Source organism: Camelina sativa, chromosome 14 (genome assembly GCF_030686135.1).
Source record: "Camelina sativa cultivar CO46 ecotype springtype chromosome 14, ASM3068613v1".
NCBI classification, from domain to species: Eukaryota; Viridiplantae; Streptophyta; class Magnoliopsida; order Brassicales; family Brassicaceae; genus Camelina; species Camelina sativa.
In genome coordinates this window covers 11290214-11308658 of record NC_141893.1, presented here as the reverse complement: position 1 = coordinate 11308658, position 18445 = coordinate 11290214, and the positions used below count along the sequence as shown (strand labels likewise).

General features: G+C 39.9%; 2 protein-coding genes and 1 pseudogene across 3 annotated transcripts; 1 reads left to right on the top strand and 2 right to left on the bottom strand.

Moving 5' to 3' along the window:
- Positions 1 to 13338: 13338 nt before the first annotated feature.
- On the bottom strand, positions 13339 to 14911 carry LOC104741176 (uncharacterized). Its single transcript, XM_010461968.3, has 3 exons — positions 14580 to 14911; positions 14141 to 14214; positions 13339 to 13715 (listed from the first exon to the last, which is right to left on the bottom strand). Exons 1-3 carry the CDS (start codon positions 14838 to 14840, stop codon positions 13628 to 13630), a joined length of 423 nt encoding a protein of 140 aa, XP_010460270.2. The 5' UTR covers positions 14841 to 14911; the 3' UTR covers positions 13339 to 13627.
- Positions 14912 to 15046: 135 nt separating this feature from the next.
- On the top strand, positions 15047 to 16552 carry LOC104741175 (uncharacterized). The gene is made up of 4 exons (XM_010461967.3): positions 15047 to 15223; positions 15470 to 15592; positions 15847 to 15949; positions 16097 to 16552. The coding sequence occupies exons 1-4, from the start codon at positions 15129 to 15131 to the stop codon at positions 16355 to 16357; spliced, it is 582 nt and encodes a 193-aa protein (XP_010460269.1). The 5' UTR covers positions 15047 to 15128; the 3' UTR covers positions 16358 to 16552.
- Positions 16456 to 18371, bottom strand: LOC104741174 (methyltransferase FGSG_00040-like; annotated as a pseudogene). Its single transcript, XR_015580170.1, has one exon. The product of XR_015580170.1 is annotated as a methyltransferase FGSG_00040-like (transcript).
- Between the last annotated feature and the right edge of the window lie 74 nt (positions 18372 to 18445).

Below are 18445 nucleotides of genomic sequence, written 5' to 3'. Positions count from 1 at the left end.
TTCCCGCCAAAATAATGCTTGACGGCTGAGTTATAGTTTGACGGGAAAACGAAAGGTCTCGTCGATCCATGTAATGGCTGATTTATAGTGAGTTATTACGAGAAACAATCTGAAATTAGAAACGAAAGTAGATGGCAGATTTATATGATGGCTGAGTTATCACTAGGAATAATCTGGAAGTAGATGGCTGATATATATGACTTGACGGCTGAGTTATAATATTTACGGGAAAACGAAAGGTGTAGTCGACTCATGTTACGGCTTAGTTATAGTAAAGTTATGGCTGAGTTATGACGGCTGAGTTATCGTTTAGAATCGATAGTTTCTTTGTTTATTGCATTGAGAGGGAAAGTGAACAGTTAAAAACTCTCTCTCTCTCTCTCATCGACGAAATCTCTCTCTCTCTCTCGATGAACCCTAAACGATAAAAAACTCTCTCTCTCTCTCATTCTCTCTCCATCGTCGCTGTCTTGTTCGTTTCCGTCTAAGTCGTCTCGTCTTCGAGTTCCGGTATGTGTCTTCCTCTAGTTTACGGCTGCTTTACGGCTGAGTTATGTATTTGTGGCAGAGTTATTATATGCATTGCGTCTGAGTTTGTCAAATTTTATGGCTGATTTATTTTATGCTTTACTGCTGAATTATATTTATCAGATGGCTAAGGATATTTTTGAAGAACAAGCAAGGGATTACCCCCAAGACTTTGGCCATAAATGAAGTCTATTATATATAGTAAACAAATTAAACCAATTTCAAGATGTTAGATTTCCCTTAGATTAGGGAATCAATAGGACAGGATGCATGGGATGAAACGAAGAAAGTACCTATTGGAATAATCTCTAAGCTAGTTGATAACCAATTCGTCTGGTCTGGTAAGGTTGTACATTTCCTACTGGAATAATCTCTAACCAGTTAAGGGTACATAAGAAGGAGCTTTGGTTTGTGGTCGGTGGTCAACCTATCAGTTTTGGGTTGAATGAATTTGCTCATGTCACGGGGTTAAACATAGACCCAATGCCGACAGAACGGTTTGAACTTGAAGAGGAACACAAAGTTTTTTTCAGACTTTTGCAAGTGCCTGGTGGGGAAGGTCCATCATTAAATGAACTCAGGGAAGCATTAAAAGTGTGCCGGGGATGGAAAAACCCTAATCATCGTAAATGGTTGGGGCTGTTGCTTCTTCAACACATTGGACTTTATTGTTTGCATCATAACTCTAGAACTCCATATGAAAGTGCGAAAAGAGATTTTGATGATGAAGCCATGAAGACTTATCCGTGGGGTCGGTCAGCATTCGAAGCTCTTGTTGATTCTATAAAGATGTTGAAGCCTATGGGAAAGTCGTACACCCTTAGTGGTTTTACACCCGTGTTACAGGCTTGGGCGTATGAGTCAGTCCAAATCTTTGGAGAACGATTTGGGAATACCACAAAAGAAAAAAATGGTGGCATACCGTTGCTTCAATGGGGTGGAAACCGTACATGTTCAACGCTGGAAACCGTAATTGCTGAAGAGATTTAAGCGCTTTGTGAGGTAAGGTTTATTAGTGGTTGAGTTATGATTTAGTGATGGCTGAGTTAATGTTTTGTGATGGCTGAGTTATGTTTTAGTGATGGCTGAGTTAAAACTTACTGATGGGTTTCACAATCTCTTATGTAACAGCTGTGTGTGACTAAAATGGTTAGGAAGGATGAAGTAAGCGAGCTATTTCATACGTGGCTAGGTCAAGATGATGACCCTGCACTTGATCGCCTTATCCAAGACATACATGAGGGTAAGTTTGTTAAAGGTTCTTGGGATGTTAAGGGGAGTGATAAGAAGAAAAAGCGAGAAGCTAAAACAGATGTTGAGTCTGAATCTCCTCCCGCAAAAAAACAGACAGTCCAGAAGGTGGACGTTTCAAACAGTCAGGGTGGTGAATCTGGTGAAGGAGCTGCACAGAAGAGGAAGAAGAAGAAGAAAGGAATAAAGGTAAGTGTTATGGTGTATAGTGTGTTTATATTATATGTTATCTTTCTTTAGCTTGTTTACGATGTTTTATGTATTTGTTTCAGTGTGCTAGTGAGGAGGAAGATGCTGGAGAAGATGGGTTGGTTTCAACTATCGTTGAGTTGGTGTCTAATTTAACCTCAAGGTTTGACACTTTTGAAAAAAACATTGCTCTGGATATGGAGAAGAAGATTGGAGATAGAATAGAAAAGACGATGAATGAAAGGATTGATATCAGGTTTGGATCTGTTGAGAGTGAACTCAAACAGATGAAAGAGCACGTGCTTTCAATGGGTGTTGGGCAAACTGACCAAAACACTTATGATGCATGTTAAAATTTCAAAATAATGAGCCTGTTACCAGAAGACCTTTGGGCAAATCTACAGACACCAAAAGGTCCACCAGTCATTCCAGGAAAAAAGCAAAAAAACTACTCTGTCAACAGTCCTCCGGTAATGTCTGATTTATCTTAATTTTATGGTTGATTTTCCAGAATGTTTAGGTTGAGTTATCATTACCTGAATTATGTTAGCTATGTCATATAGGTAGATGGCAGTGGTTTGGCTGGGATCAGTAGGAATCTGAATAAAGAGTTCGATAAAGATGATCCTCTTAATTTCGTTGAGAAGTCTCCAGCTGCTACGAAACCAAATCAACGGCTGAACACGTGGAAAAATGCCAAAGATGCAAAGAAGGACAAAGAATTAGATGCAAAGAAGGCCAAAGAGGTTGCGGCAAAGAAGGCCAAAGATGAGGCGGCGGCTGCAAAGAAGGCCAAAAAGTTGGCGGCAAAGAAGGTCAAAGAGTTTGCGGCAAAGAAGGTCAAAGAGTTGGCGGAAAAGAAGGTTGGAGATAATCCGCAAAAGAGAAGAGGTAGAAAGACTACTAAGCCTACTACCGTGAGTCGTTGCAATTTATAGAACCTGTTTTGAATGAGGGAGAAGCCGAAGCTGGTGCAAACGCTGGTGCCGACGCTGCTGACAGTAGTCTATGTGATATGACAGCCGAGTTTATGGCTGAAAACGATGTCCTTGAACCTGAATCTTAGGATGATGAGGAGGAAAATATTAGGCTTGATAGAATTAAAGCTTTAAGGCTGGAGAGTGTTAAGCTGTCCCCAGATGGAAGTGCATTGAATACACAACAAGCTACACAAGCGAGGATTTTTCCTTATATTGGAGACAACGGACTGACGTGCATGAGGAAGAACTCTGTACCTGGAGCTGGAATATATGATCCTCTTGCACCGGTTGATCCGATCAAGTTGAAAAAACTTTTGGAGTACCTAAAGACAGCCGAGTATGACCCTTTAGACCCTTGTTAATCACAGCTTGTTAACATTATATTAACCTGTTCTTATTTGTTTCTTAGGGATAAACCATTAGGGAAGTCAACACCAAATATTGAATTCTATAGGACTCTCATCACCGAATGAAAGATCTGGCCAGTGAAGCATGATACATTTGGGTGGCTGTCTGATGAAGTAAGTTTAACTTGATATCTGAGTTATTATGTTTACGGCTGAGATATAATGACTTGACGGCTCAATAATAATGTTTATGGCTGAGTTATAATACATAATGATGGAGTTGTTAGTGTTGACGGCGGAGTTATAATACATAATAGCTGATTTGTTATTGTTTACGACTAACTTATATTACATTATGGCTGAGTTGCTGTTCTTTACTCTGTTTTCTGTTTTACAGCACATGGGCGCGTTTATGAGACTCCTCAGTATTAGGTACGACCGAGATCCATTCCCATATCACAACAAACGCATTGCGTTTGTAGACCCGTGGTTCACCCGAACGATGGTTCGTGACTATGCTCAGTTAGAGATGAAACCCAAACTGTTTAAATTCAAAGGCAACTGTTACGAAGAGTTAGTTAAAGGTTTGATACCTTCAGATCACCCGACTAATTTGAATTGGATAGAAGATGTGGATCACCTGTATATTGCTCCACAAACTGGAGGCAATCACTGGGTGGCGCTGCACGTGGATCTCATCAGAAGGCATATTGATTGCTATGAAAGCATCGTGGGTCAAGCAAACAAAGACAGTGATATTAGAATGATGAATACTTGTAGGGAGTTTCCGCAGATGATTCCAGCAATGATGAACGAGAACGTTCCTCACAAATGACATACACCTACTTTCAGTCAGTTCAATTTCAGGAGGAAGAGTGTCTCCAAGGTCCCTCAAAACGTACAGATTGGTGACTGTGGCGTGTACGCTCTAAAGTTTGTAGAATTTCTACCGCTTGGTTTGACTTTCGATGGCATATGTGATCAAAATATCCAGGCTATACGGGCTAAAATGGCAGCAGAAATCTACGATGAGGCACCTGATTTTATGAGTAAGTTTAAATAAGAAAGAATTACGTCCTTCGTTTCGTTTCTTTTGGTAGGAATTGTACTATGATATGTAAAACATTTGGATTTCTTTTGGTAGGAATTGTACTTGGATTTGTAAAACTTTGATTTGTCTATTTTCAAAATTATGGTTGATTTACTGTTAAGTTACAGCTGATTTATATACTTCGTACGGCTGAGTTATGAGATATTAAAACGTCACTCGATATAACAAAAACTAGTTTTCCAGTTCGGTTCGGTTTGGTCGGTTCACATCCACACGATAATAAATTCATAAAGTGAGCTTTTTTACAATATATTATCAAAATAATTAATATTCGAATTTAGAATTTTATTTTTATAAAAGTATTATTCCAACAATTGAATATTAAAATTATTATAACTTAAAAATTAAAACAATAGGAAAACGAAAGGGCACATCTATTATTAGGTTAACTTATGGTTTCCCGCCAAAATATTGCTTAACGGCTGAATTATAGTTTTACGGGAAAACGAAAATTAAAGTCGAATCATGTGATGGCTGAGTTATGGTAATTAAGGGAAAACGAAAGGTCTCGTCAAGTCATGTGACAGCTGAGTTAAAGTAAAGTTATGGCTGAGTTATCACAAGAAAGAATCTGTCTGTACCTACTGACTCATTCTCTGGCTGCTATATGTATTAAATCATTAAATTCATCTTCCAAATAACTTTCTTGTATTCTGCCCAACCAAATAATATGTCCGCTCAAGCACCCAAGAAGCTCCGCTCGAGCCCTATGTCCGCTCGATCACCCAAGATGCCGGATCTCCCCGACGATGTTTTCATAAAAATCGTTTCTCTTGCTCCAGAAGATCGATGGTGGTCACTTGGTTCTATTTTAAGGGCTGGTCATAGGGGAAAAAATGCAGTATACAGTAAAGAAGTTCTAAATACAGCTGCTATCTATTGCCTTTGTATTGATCCATCAGAAATCAACACATCAAATGCCCCTAATGGTCGCCTCCAAATTGAAGGGCGGTACAGGCCTTTCTTCGTTAGATGCTTTGACACCGGCAACCCCATTGCCATTTACTACGAAGGGCTAAGGGTTGTGGCTGAAGATAGAGATATCCAGTGTGGGATTGATATTCTCAGTCGTAATGTACCGGCCGATGTTGATGCCACCTTAGCATGTGGGGTACTAAGTATTTGTCAAGGGAATGAGGTTATGGCTGTCCATTACCTCCAGCTGTTTGATGCACATTATTATCCTCTGCTGTCTGCGGGTGTCAGGGCAACCGGTGATGATTTTCTGTTTGCGTTATCTCGTTATAAGACGGCCCGGAAAAACTTATACACAGCCTCCCATCGCTATCCTGACAGCCTGTTACTCCCTTCACCCGCTTGTGCTGTTATGTGTTATTTGGATAACGGTCTCCATTCTCCCAGCTATGGAGACCGTTATATAATCATGTGCAAAAACTATTACCTTTGGTGGTTGTCCCTTAAAGTATCTGAGATCCTTTAGGGTTTCCAGCAGTGATTTCCAGCAGTAAAGAGATGTAAAGAGAGTCAGACATATGTGAGATGAAAGAGAGTCAAACATATTTATGGGAAAACGAAAGGTCATGTGACGGCTGAGTTATAGTGAGTTATGGCTGAGTTATCACAAGAAACATTTACAGCTGATAAATATGACTTTACGGCTGAGTTATAATATTTACGGGGAAATCAAAATGTCACTTGACAGCTGAGTTATTGTGAGTTATGGCTGAGTTATCACAAGAAACAATCTGAAAGTAAATGGCTTATATATATGACTTGACGGCTGAGTTATAAAACTTACGGGAAAACGGTTATAGTGATTCATAAATCGGTTATAGTGATTCATGTGACGGCTGAGTTATAGTGATTTATAAATCCGTAATGGTTGAGATATCGTAATACTGGTTATATTATATTAATATTAAACATTACAAAAAGTAATCAAAAGAAAAAAGTTAAGAGTTCATAAAGAAGACGAGACGACAGTACAATGGAAGATGGTTTTTAAAACCGATTAAGAGGAGGAGAAACCAGGAACTTTTAGTTTCTCCCAATCAAGAGGAGGAAGAACCACACACTGTTCGACATCAGCCTCCGCAATCTCTCTCATAACCTCTAACCTCTTGTGCTATGTCTCTAAGTCGACAAGTTCTCCACCCAAGATTTGATTCAGTTGGGATATTTGAGCGTCGATTAGTTCCACTTGATGCTCGAGGGCGGTCTTCTCTTCCTTCTTCTGCATATGATCATCCATCATATGCAGAATTGCTGCATAGCGATCTTTTGTCTCCGTCTCGGCTGCGACTCTCGTCTGAGTAAAAGCTTCGGATACGGCCAATAGTGCTTCCTCTTCCCACTCGAAATCTGCATTTCTTTGTCGTTTACTGGAACTTTAGCCGGCCATGTGGATGGACGGATGATTGTCTTCGTCTACGCACTCTGCCTTGCGTTTTTCACGTCTGCTGGAACCCTCTCCGTCCATAGCTCGGCTATCAAAATAAAAACAATCGTCACCAACTGATAGGTGGAATGATCGGAAAATATGCAATAGATTGAGAGGGAAAGGAGAGGAGACTTACAAGTGCGACGATCGAAGGAAATGCAATATAGCTTTATGGGAAAACGAAAGGTCACGTCGATTCATGTGACGGCTGAATTATAGTAAGTAATGGCTGAGTTATCACTAGAAATAATCTGGAAGTAGATGGCTGATATATATGACTTCACGGCTGAGATATAAAATTTACGGGAAAACGAAAGGTCTCGTTTATTCATGTGACGGCTGAGTTATAGTGATTTATAAATCAGTAAAGGTCTCGTAGATGCGTCTATTACAGGATTAACTTATGGTTTCCCGTCAAAATATTGCTTAACAATAAAATTATTAGTCTATTTATTACCTCTCAGATACAAATAGAACCAAGTGACTGAGTTATAATATTCCAGTTTCTTTAGTCTATTACCGCTCAACTACAAACTAGAATAAAAATATTTTTTATGACACTATGTCCGCTCGAGCACCCAAGATGCCGGATCTCCCCGACGATGTTTTCATAAAAATTGTTTCCCTTGCTGCAGAAGATCGATGGTGGTCACTTGGTTCTATTCTAAGGGCTGGTCTAGGCTTGGGCATTTAGGTGTTCGGGTCGGGTTCAGGTTCGGGTAATTTGGTTCGGGTTTTGTGGGATTAGTAATATAGGATTCGAACAGGTGCTCATATAATTTTGGGTCGGGTTCAGGTTTGGTTTCTATCGGGTTCGGGTTATTTGGGTATTGACTTTAAGATACCAGTAATTTATCCAAAATATATTCGGTTATAGATAGTACCTACTCGAACATATCCAAAGTACCCACAAAAACCTGAAATGTACCCATAAACCCGAAAAACCTGAAATCTAATTGTACAAACAATTATATAATCTAACAAATTCAACAAGAAACAATGAACTAAATCTTAAACAAATGAAACTGAGCATACCATGAAATCTTAAACAAATGAAACTGAGCATACCATGTCTCGCAAAACAATTTACAAGGATTCGAAGAGGGAGATTAAGGCAAACAGTTTTATGAAATCAAATCATATGTGATAGTGTGATATCGTGTATAATTGTTCTTGGGTATAAATAGGTATCTTCGATTCCTCGGGTTCGTTCGGGTAATACCCGATACCTGTGGTTATTTGAAAACGAAAACCTATTGGTTATTTAGACATAATCGGTTCGGGTCGGGTTCGGGTCGGTTCCTTGGGTTTGGTTTATTTGCCCAGGCCTAGGCTGGTCGTAGGGGAAAAGATGCAGTATACAATAAAGAAGTTCTAAAGACAGCTGCTATCTATTGCCTTTGTACTGATCCATCACAAATCAACACACCAAATGCCCCTGATGGTGGCCTCCAAATTGAACGGCGGTACAGGCCATTCTTCGTCAAATGCTTTGACGCCGACAATCCCATTGCCATTTACTACGAAGGGCTAAGGGTTGTGGCTGAGATAGAGATATCCAGCGTGGGATTGATATTCTCAGTCGTATTGTACCGGCCGATGTTGATGCCACCTTAGCATGTGGGATACTAAGTATTTGTCAAGAGAATGAGGTTATGGCCGTCCATTACCTCCAGCTGTTTGATGCACATCATTATCCTCTGATGTTTTTGGGTGCCATGGTAACCGGTAATGATTTTCTGTTTGAGTTATCTCGTTATAAGACGGCCCGGAAAAACTCATACGCAGCCTCCCATCGCTATCCTGACAGCTCGTTACTCCCTTCACCCACTTGTGCTATGATGTGTTGTTTGGATTATGGTTTCCATTCTCTCCGCTATGGAGACTATGAAATCATGTGCAAAAACTTCTACCTTTTGTGGTTGTCCCTCAAAGTCTATGAGATCCTTTAGGGTTTCCAGCAGTGATTTCTAGTTTTACCTTAATATGTTCTATGTATCCACTTTTTATGCTTCCATATTTTAGTATCTACTCTCACTTTGAGGCTGAATTATAATAAAGTAACGGCTGAGTTATAGTTTTACGGGAAAATGAAATATCATGTCGATTCATGTGACGGCTGAGTTATAGTGAATAACGGCTGAGTTATCAAAATGAACAATCTATAATGGCTGAGTTATCAAAAGAAAGGTCGCGTCTGTTATTAGGTTAACTTACAGTTTCCCGCCAAAATATTGCTTAACAGCTGAGTTATAGTTTTACAGGAAAACGAAAGGTCTCGTTGATGGCTGAGTTATAGTAAGTAATGGATGAGTTATCACACGAAACAATCTGAAAGTAGATAGCTGATATATATGACTTGACGGCTGAGTTATCAACAATCTGAGAGCAAACGACTGGTTTATACGACTTGACGGCTGAGTTATTACACAAAATAAAACAAATCTCCCTAACTACATCCGGCAAGCTTTCACATTGTGCCCAACTTGCTTACATCGCGAACATGCTGGTTTCTTCCTAGGGCGTTTATTTTCAATGGCAACTTCCAAAGATGATTTAATCATACGCTTCTTGGGCCTTCCTGGCTGGTTCACAACAATCAGAGACAAGCACTTCTGATTATCCACAGCTTCAGGAGCAGGGACTGATTCATCTGGAGGCATGATTGAACCAGCCCATCCGTTAACCAAATCGACACTCTTAAATTTCGGATCCCACATGGATATACAAGACACATCCATATGCTTTAAACCTGCGATTGCATGGATGCATGGAATTTTCTCATGGTCGAAATGACGGCATGTGCATTTTTTTAGTTCCAAATTTACAACATGCAAAGATGATCCATATCTCACTTGCACACGTACAACATCAATCATTAGTACCTCCATAAGTCTTGATGCGGTGACACGGTCCTAGTAGGGAGTAGAACAAAAAAGAACGTTTTAGGCTGAATTGTGAAAACAATGAGGCTGAGTTATGAAAACAATTATGGCTGATTTATGGAAACTATAATGGTAATGGCTTATATATGGAAACAGTTACGGCTGATATATGAAAAATGTTATAGCTGAGTTATGTAAACTTACCTGTAACAGTTTCTCAACACCTCGAGTAAGCGTTGTTAGCTGCGATTTTGCATCCTCTCTCCGTTCAGAAAACCATATGGTCATCATATGCCATATCGATTCTAGCAGTCGAACTATGGGAAGACTTCTAGCATTTGACAGTGCATGGTTCATTGATTCTGCAATATTCGTTGTCATTAAATTGTACCTTTCACCCGTGAAATGAACACGCGCCCACATTCGGACACCAGCTCGTTTGAGGTATCCATGTAGTTCGGGATGACGTGCTTCAATCTCATTGAAAGCCTCATTAAAATCAGTCAGCCTAAAACACCTTGCCGCTTTTTTCACCAGAGGGAACAAACGTTTTTCTTTGAACTTCACCAAAATGTTCTTATACAAATGGTAAGTGCAAATTCCACGCGAAGACAACGGATACACTTGACCAATCGCTTTCCCTATTGACTTATGTCTGTCGGAGATTATCGCAAGATCCTTTTCGTCAGGAATGGCAAATTTGAGCTGTGTAAAAAACCAACGCCAAGACTCATCATTTTCAGTGTCAACAACAGCGAAAGCTAATGGGAAATTTTGAAAGTTACCATCCTGAGCTAGGGCTGTTAGAAGCGTCCCTTTGTAACTACCATGGAGAAACGTTCCGTCGACAACAACAACTTTTCGCATGAAAGCAAACCCAACAATACTCGCACCAAAAGCAATAAAAACATATTTGAATCTGTCTTCATCATCTATTTGAAGACGCGTGACTGCACCCAGATTTTCCCTTCTTAACTTGTATATGTAAGAAGGCAACTCGCTAAAACTATCCTCAGGAGTTCCCTGATCGATCAGCCTTGCATTCAGCAGTGTTCGATATGCCTTCCAATAACCCATCTGTTGACATCAAACAAATTAATAAATCAGCCATAACATATAGATAACTCAGCCGATACATTCGAATAAGTCAACCATAAATAATCAATAAATCAGCCGTAACATGTAAATAACTCAGCCTATACATACATATAAGTCATCCATTATTATCAATAAGTCAGTCGAAACATAGTTATTACCTTTAGACTAAATTGCTTATTGAAAATGACTTTGACACTTTTAGGTCTAACATCCGGACCAAGATCACCAAGATAGTCCCTGTATAGACCTGCCAATACATCAGCTGTTGATTGGCGGGATCTAATAGAACGTTCCGTCAGAGAACATGTGTGTTCCGAATCGTATACACGAACATGAAAATCCGGGTCATCCCCTTGTACAAATGCACGAACTCTCCAAAGACATCCTTCAACCCAGCACCTAAAAACCACATGTCTCGGATTTGATACTGGTACATTAAAATGAAATCCATCATTAACCGAAATAAGTTTCACGTGATTCCTGAACTCCTTTTTGCTCATGTATCTTTGTCCTACAACAATTTTTAGCATTGACACCTCCAACCTAATAGCCTCCGGATTCATTTTCGATCCGGTAAAGTTATCATCTTTATGAGCTTTCTTCTCAGGAGGCGGAGTAGGTGGGTCTTCCTCTTCTTTACTCTAAGGCTCGCCCAATACAGAAAATTGCTCGTCATCAGATGACTCACCATCAGAGTCGTCGAAACAATCAAATCGACTTGAAAATTCATCGTCTTCTTCTTCGTCAGATGCTACTTCGACAGCTTCTTCTTCTTCTTCGTTTTCTTTGTCAACGATCTTACCATAATCAAAAAAAGTGCCTTCAAATCCCCCACCGTACACTTCGTATATAGATTCTACTTTCGAGTCACTGCTTGGCCGAATCATACTTCCTCTAGCTCCACTAGTTTCTGTAGACTCTTTCGCCGAAAACTCTATACAGAGACGTAGTTGATCGGTTTTCCATAGCCCCAAAAAATATTGCAACTGTCGATCATTGGAGACAAAAACTGGTGGAGTAACATGCGCCATTTGTTTCAGTGTCTTGTTCGAGAACATGTAGCTCAGCTTTAGCTCATGGCTAAACGCGTCCAATCTGTAGTCTTCAAGAACTAGCTCCACAAGCTTGTCGTGTGTTGTGCCACCATTGATCTGCACAACTATACACCCTCTATCGTCGTTGTTAAATACATATCTCTGTTTTTTTACCCAATTACCGGAAACAACTAGTATCGGAACTGGATCCATGAAAGAAAATAAAGAACAAGGTGAAGAAGAAGTAGAAAGAACTAGGTGAAGAAGAAAACTGAAGAAAAAGTATAAGAACAAGGTGAAGAAGAAGGTAAATAGTTCACTTATTTACCACTTGAAGAACAAGAGTCGAACGACGTTTCGTATTTCCGGAGAAAAAAAAAGATGACATGGAATGCTGACATGGATGCTGCGTCCGACGTGGCAAGTCAGCCATCAAACAATTAATAACTCAGCCTATATAAAACTCAGCCATCAAACAAATTATAACTCAGTCACAACATGAAAAACATTACAGTAATTAAAAAGCAAAAAAATTGCTGCCAAATTCAGCCGCTTCATCAACTGAAAATATGTAACTCAGCCGTATTGTTTAATAAGTCAGCCGTAACTGAATAACATTATAGTAATTAATCTTTTGCTACTAAATCAGCCGTCGAATGGCTGAGTTGTACGATAAGTCAGCCTATCACGGCTGAGTTGTACGATAATTCAGCCGTAACAACATCTCATAAGTCAACCGTTTTCATAACTCAGCCAGTCGGAAAATGGTAATTCAGCCGTGTCGTAGTGATAACTCAGCCAAAATTTTGACAACTCAACCATCGGGTGAAAACTCAGCCGTAAGGACGGCTCAGTTAGAGCATATCTCAGCCAGATTTTAATAAGTCAGTCGTAACACTTGGCTGAGTTATGCTCTAAGTCAGCCGTCCGCTCTTTCTCAAATATTTTTTCCATAACTCAGCCGCAACATACCTATAACTCAGCCGCAACATTCATCTGTAACGCGTTATGGTTGAGTTATGTTTACACGTCAGCGATTTCTGACGTGGCGTCTGACGTGGCAATGGCATTTTTGTAATAACGTTTTTTCCGGTAACATAAAAGAAAGGCACGCTGGGTATTTTGAAAATACTCGAAATATTCTAGTAATAAAATCTTTTTTTGTAGATTCTGGTAATATTACTTAAAATGGGTAACATTTGAGATTGTTAGATTGTTATCAAATCGAGGGTTTTTTCACATGAGTGGTACTCCAATTTTGTATAGAGCTTCATTGTAAAACAATAAAGAAGTAGGAAATGAGCATGATGAGGCTTCGGATATAACAATCTTTTCTACCTAGGGTTTTTATTGTTGTGCTCTCTCTCTTACAATGGGAGAGAGACCTATCAAACAACAGCGATCACACCTGTGAGCTATTTAACTATGATACATCAATAATTACCCTTGAAATAACAAGAGGTATTGAGACAGCAAGCGTAAGACAAGGGCGTTTCTAATGCTTGCTTAAATGGTTTCACGTGAATATATTTCTCCATAATGAAAATAGATTTAGGCATTGCTGTTGATCAAAGTCTAAGAGCACATATATGAAAATGACCTGGTCTAGACTTTGCAACAAGCAGTGACAATAACATTATTTGTCGAAAGAAGCATGACCATATTGATCTTGCAGCAAAAACCCAAATAGTTTGCCAAAACAGCATCAACTAAGTCTATTATATCACTCGAGTCTATTACTAAAAAAGCCAAGGCTGCTGCCTCTTGATATCCAACAAGGAGTGATCATATTGGAAACCTTTATCAGTTGTTCGAATTGCCTTGCTCACTAGGGTTTAGCCGCTCACCGCTGCAACAGAAGAAATGAGGCAGCTTAACTCGCCCGCAACTCCTGGAACACAAAAGAGTATGCACTTAAGCAGCGGTATATACAATTCCCTCACAATGAGATCATGAAAAACGAGGCAAGTACTAAATCAAGCATATGCCAAGGCCAAATAAGTTGACTCTTGTACCGCAATGAACACAAGAAGTTATTGCCCCGGCCAAACACGTTTACTATTGTACCACGATGAAAACAAGAAGTTATTTCATCAAACTCCTTAAAGGTTCACATTTCTAGTTACTTAAACGATATGCAGTTTCTAACAAGTGATGGTACATGACAGAATATTGAATCAGAAAGCATACACGCTTATACTTCAGCTATTGAACGAAACAGTGACAACCTCAAAACTAGATCCTATAGCAAACTAGACTATGGATAGATTAAGAACCATAAAATAAATAAAGTAACAAGAGAAGCCAAACTATTACCTGCAACGGATGATCACAGGAACAGGCTTAAGAGCCTTCGGCCCATTTCTTATCCCTCTCTTGTGTTTAGAAATCTGCATTTTTCATAAAGAACGACTTTGATTAACACTATCATTCTCCAAGGAAAAAAAAATACACATTTTCATACTAGAGAGCTCCTAACTCTCAAGAACATATGAACCTTAAGGAACCAAATCAATTTAGAAGTGAGCTTAAACCCAGAGATACACAAGCAAATGGAAATGGATACTCAAAAACAGCCAAAAAGACAACATTTTTACAAAGATAGGCTCCCTAAACCCTAGATAAACCCTGAATCCATAAAAAAAACCTAAACCCTCAGACGCCACAATAATTCAATACCCTATGAAATTATTAACATTTCAGAAGCGGAAAACGAAAGGGAGAAAACCAAATAAGAGAGTGAGAGTTCCGTGACCTTCTTCTTAGGCACAGCCATTAGCTCCATCGATCCATCGTAAGCAAAACTGGGAAGCCCAAATCCGAAGCTCTTTTCATCGATCGAACCCGGTTGATTCTGATCGAACTCAGGCAATACCAGCGGCGGCATAGAAATGGGGCGATCGAAACCTCCGTTCATGGGCGAAGGCATCGCCGCCACGTGGCTAAAGCTTCTGGTTTCCAAGATGCGGCATGTCTCAACCGCGGCGCGTTTTAGCGATGTCAGTCTCAGCGCCATTGATGCAATTTGTCTCCAAAATCTAACTTAGCTGACGGAAGTGTGGGAGAGACTCTGAGAGAACGAAGGGTAATATAACGAAAGTTTTAAAACGACAACGTTCTATCTAACGAACCGAATCGAACCGTAAAATTTCTAATTTTGATACGAGATAACCGACTCTGGACCGTAATTTTAAGGTGCAATTTCCCGGTTTGATTTATAAACCATGAGGTTTTTACCCTCGTGGCTCCCTCGTCGTTGGGTACAGATCAAGCGAAAGAAGCAAAGTGAAGAAGCTCAGCAACAATGTCGTGGATGAAAGGTGATCTGCTTTCTAAAACCAGGAGGCTTGTTGGTGGATTGGCTACCCGTGAGCCTGTGTGGCTTAAAGCCATGGAAGCGTAACTCTCTCTCTCTCTCTCTCTCTCTCGCCCTTTCTGTATTTTTCCAAATGATTTGGATTGATCGATCAATTAGATTCATTCCATTATAGGGTTTCTAATTTGGTTGTAATTGAATTCAGTTTGGATATAAAGTTGAGATTTTTACGTCTGTGAGATTTGGATTTAGGATTTTTTAGGTTTCAGGTTTCTTTGTTGTTGTTGAAATGAAACGAGTGTGCTTTGATTTGGTTTTGTAATGGGCAGTTCACCACCTCCTGTGTTTCCTCGCTCTAATGGAAAAATCAAGAAGATTGTTCTCCCTGAGGATGTTTATGTTCGTAAATTCGCCAATAAGCATCCTGGAACCAAGATTGACGACCCTGTCAAGTAAGTTTCTCTACATTTATATCTCTGCATTTGTAACCAAAGATGGTTTATTCGAAAAGATTATTCTAGAAAGAAACAAAAGTTGAATACCAAACCATTTTTTTAGGCTGAACTTCTTGTCTTGAACTAGTTACTAATGGTTAGTGTCTCTCTTAAATTTTGATTTAATAGGAGAGTTTCGCCATTCGTTGTGGATGTATCTGTATTCTTGTTAGTTTCTATAATGTGTTTTTTTTCTATCTTCAATCCTCTAGGATTTCGGCGTTTATTCCAGATCCAGCTCGTGTCTATGGTTGCCGGGTCCTTGAACTGAAGGAGCATGGTATTAATGAGGATGATGCCATGTCTGTAGCTAATGTGAGTATTTTCTTTTCACAGTCTTAATTAGCTAAGAGAAGTAAAGTTACAATCAAATGTGTCTCTAAACTTGTACTTGAATAGATGAGAATCGTAATGCCTCTACTGATGATGCTGCTCCTTTATATGTTTATGTTTTTTTTTCAGATGGAATATCTCTCAGAGAGAAAGGAAATGAAGAAAGCATACAAACGCTTAAAGGAGCTTGCGAAAATGCAAGATAAGGATCCACCTCCTAAACCGTATCCTAGTTCCAAGAAAGGGTTAATGACTCAACAGAAGAAATCCGCTAAGGCTCGGTTCGAGACTCCTAGCGTTCGCAGGCTAGTTAACCAGTTGAAAACTGAGAAAGATGTGTTGCTGCAGGACAAAACCGGAGGAAACCTGGATAATTGGATTGAAGAATAAATGCTCCCATCATCTTCTTCTTTTATGCAACAAACTCTTCATCCAATTTCCTTGTAGAACCTTCTTTTTCACATATGACATTCTTTGACTACAAAATGTTTCGAAACAAAACAAGTTTTATTTCCATTTGACTGTCTTTGTAATAATATCATTGGATGTTTTCTTCCATGAGGCAAGGAATTACAGAAAGCAAAATGGTTAGCTCTCTCTCTATGATCCTACAATTTGAAAATACTCGTCACTCTAGGCCAATAAGAGTCTTCAATGCTTTCTTTTTCGATACAACTTTGCTATAAACACCCTTCCCTAGCTTCAAGATTTTCTCCATCTCCACAATGTTACTGCTACCTCCATTCTTCTTCTTCATCATACCTTCCACCGCCAACTTCATCAATCTCTCATCACTTCCAATGAAATCAGAGACACTGTCCACCACAACTTCCATTGTTGGAATCTTCCTTCCCCACCTCTTCATAAGTCTCTCCGAGTTATAAACCTCATCATAAACTCCCCAATAAGATGCTCTCAACAAACCTTTATCCTTCCCTTTCACCTTCCATCTCTTCATCCCTTCCTCCATCATATAAACCGCGTTCCCTGCATCTACGCCTCTCTCTAACCCCATTTCGATCTCTCTTATCTCTTGGTTAGTAACATACAACAGACTCTCAATCTTGCATCTGCTACATCCGCAACTAAATCCCCATGACTCAGCCATCTCTTTCCGTTTTTCGAATGGTGAAAGCACGTCAAAGTAAGCAAAACTGATCTCTTCCCCAGCTTTAATATCTCGAGGCATGAACAATCGCATAGTCTCCAACGTGAAGACGTCTTGCGTTTGGAAGACACGAGTGGTTAATAAACGAAGCTAAAGTCCATAGCCCTACACCGTAATACTCTTTGTTCTTCCCCATAACTTTAGCTGAAACCGCATCTTCCACCATAGAATTCACATCAAGAATACTCAATAGCTTCTCCGAATCCAAACTCTGTTTCGAGTCACCACAGGTTTCAAATGCTTCATCAGGCCTAAACAGAGATATCTCAGGAATCTCCATCTTGTCTTCGTCTTCTCCAGTGGACAAAGCAGAGACAACTCGACGTGTCCTCTCGCATTTCCTCACGGACTCAGTAACCTCATCAACGAAGTTCTTCCACATAACCAGTTGCGCTTTCTCAACAGACTCTCCATTTCCTAAGATCCCTCTCTGAACCACAACCGCCTTTGTAACTAAGATCAAAGTCCCTGCAACAATGTTCTTAGTAGCAAACAATCCACGCCCACTAAGCTCAGATTTCTTAATCTCAATCGGCCCAATAAACTCAGCAAGCTCAGGACATCTCCCACGAAACCCACTTAAGACCCAATCAGACAAATCAAAAGATCCAGTCTTTGCCTGAAACTCGAGCTTGTTACATTTCTCCATGTACACAGTAACAGTCTCCAAGTTACCACTCGCTTGTGGGTCGAGCAGAGCTGTCTTAAAACATTCCAAAGCCGATGAGTATTTGCTCAAACCGAGCAAGACTTTACCTTTACAAAGAAGAGTCTTGAAATGGGTCTTTTCGATCTCAAGCGCTTGATCACAATCCCTCAACGCTTCCAGGAAATCGCGTAGCCTTGCTCGCGCCTCAGCTCGGTTGCATAAAGCCAAGCAGAGAGATCTCCGGAGCTTTGCAATCGAATCCGGATCCGGGTCGGATTCACCAGTGTCTGAGATTTGAATCCGGGAGAGATCAATGAAAAGAGTGTAGATCTTTATAGATTCTGCCCATTCTTCACGAAGAAGAAGCTCCGTAGCTTTGGATCTCAAGCTCTGCAACATCTCCAGTGATCTGCCTTTCTCTTCCTCTAGCTCGAATTGCTCACCTCCCATTGCTATTTTCTGAGATTAATCAATCAAAAGTTTTCTATTTTGGCTTTGAACTACGATTGTTTCTCACAGACACTTAAATGTTAGAGTTTTGTAACGGTCGGATTTGCCTTTTTTACAACCATTGTTTTGTCCCCCTCCCACTTGCTGTAACGGTCATGAAACTACTTAGAAAAAAAATTAATCAGCAAACATTTAGATTTTAATCAGTCCT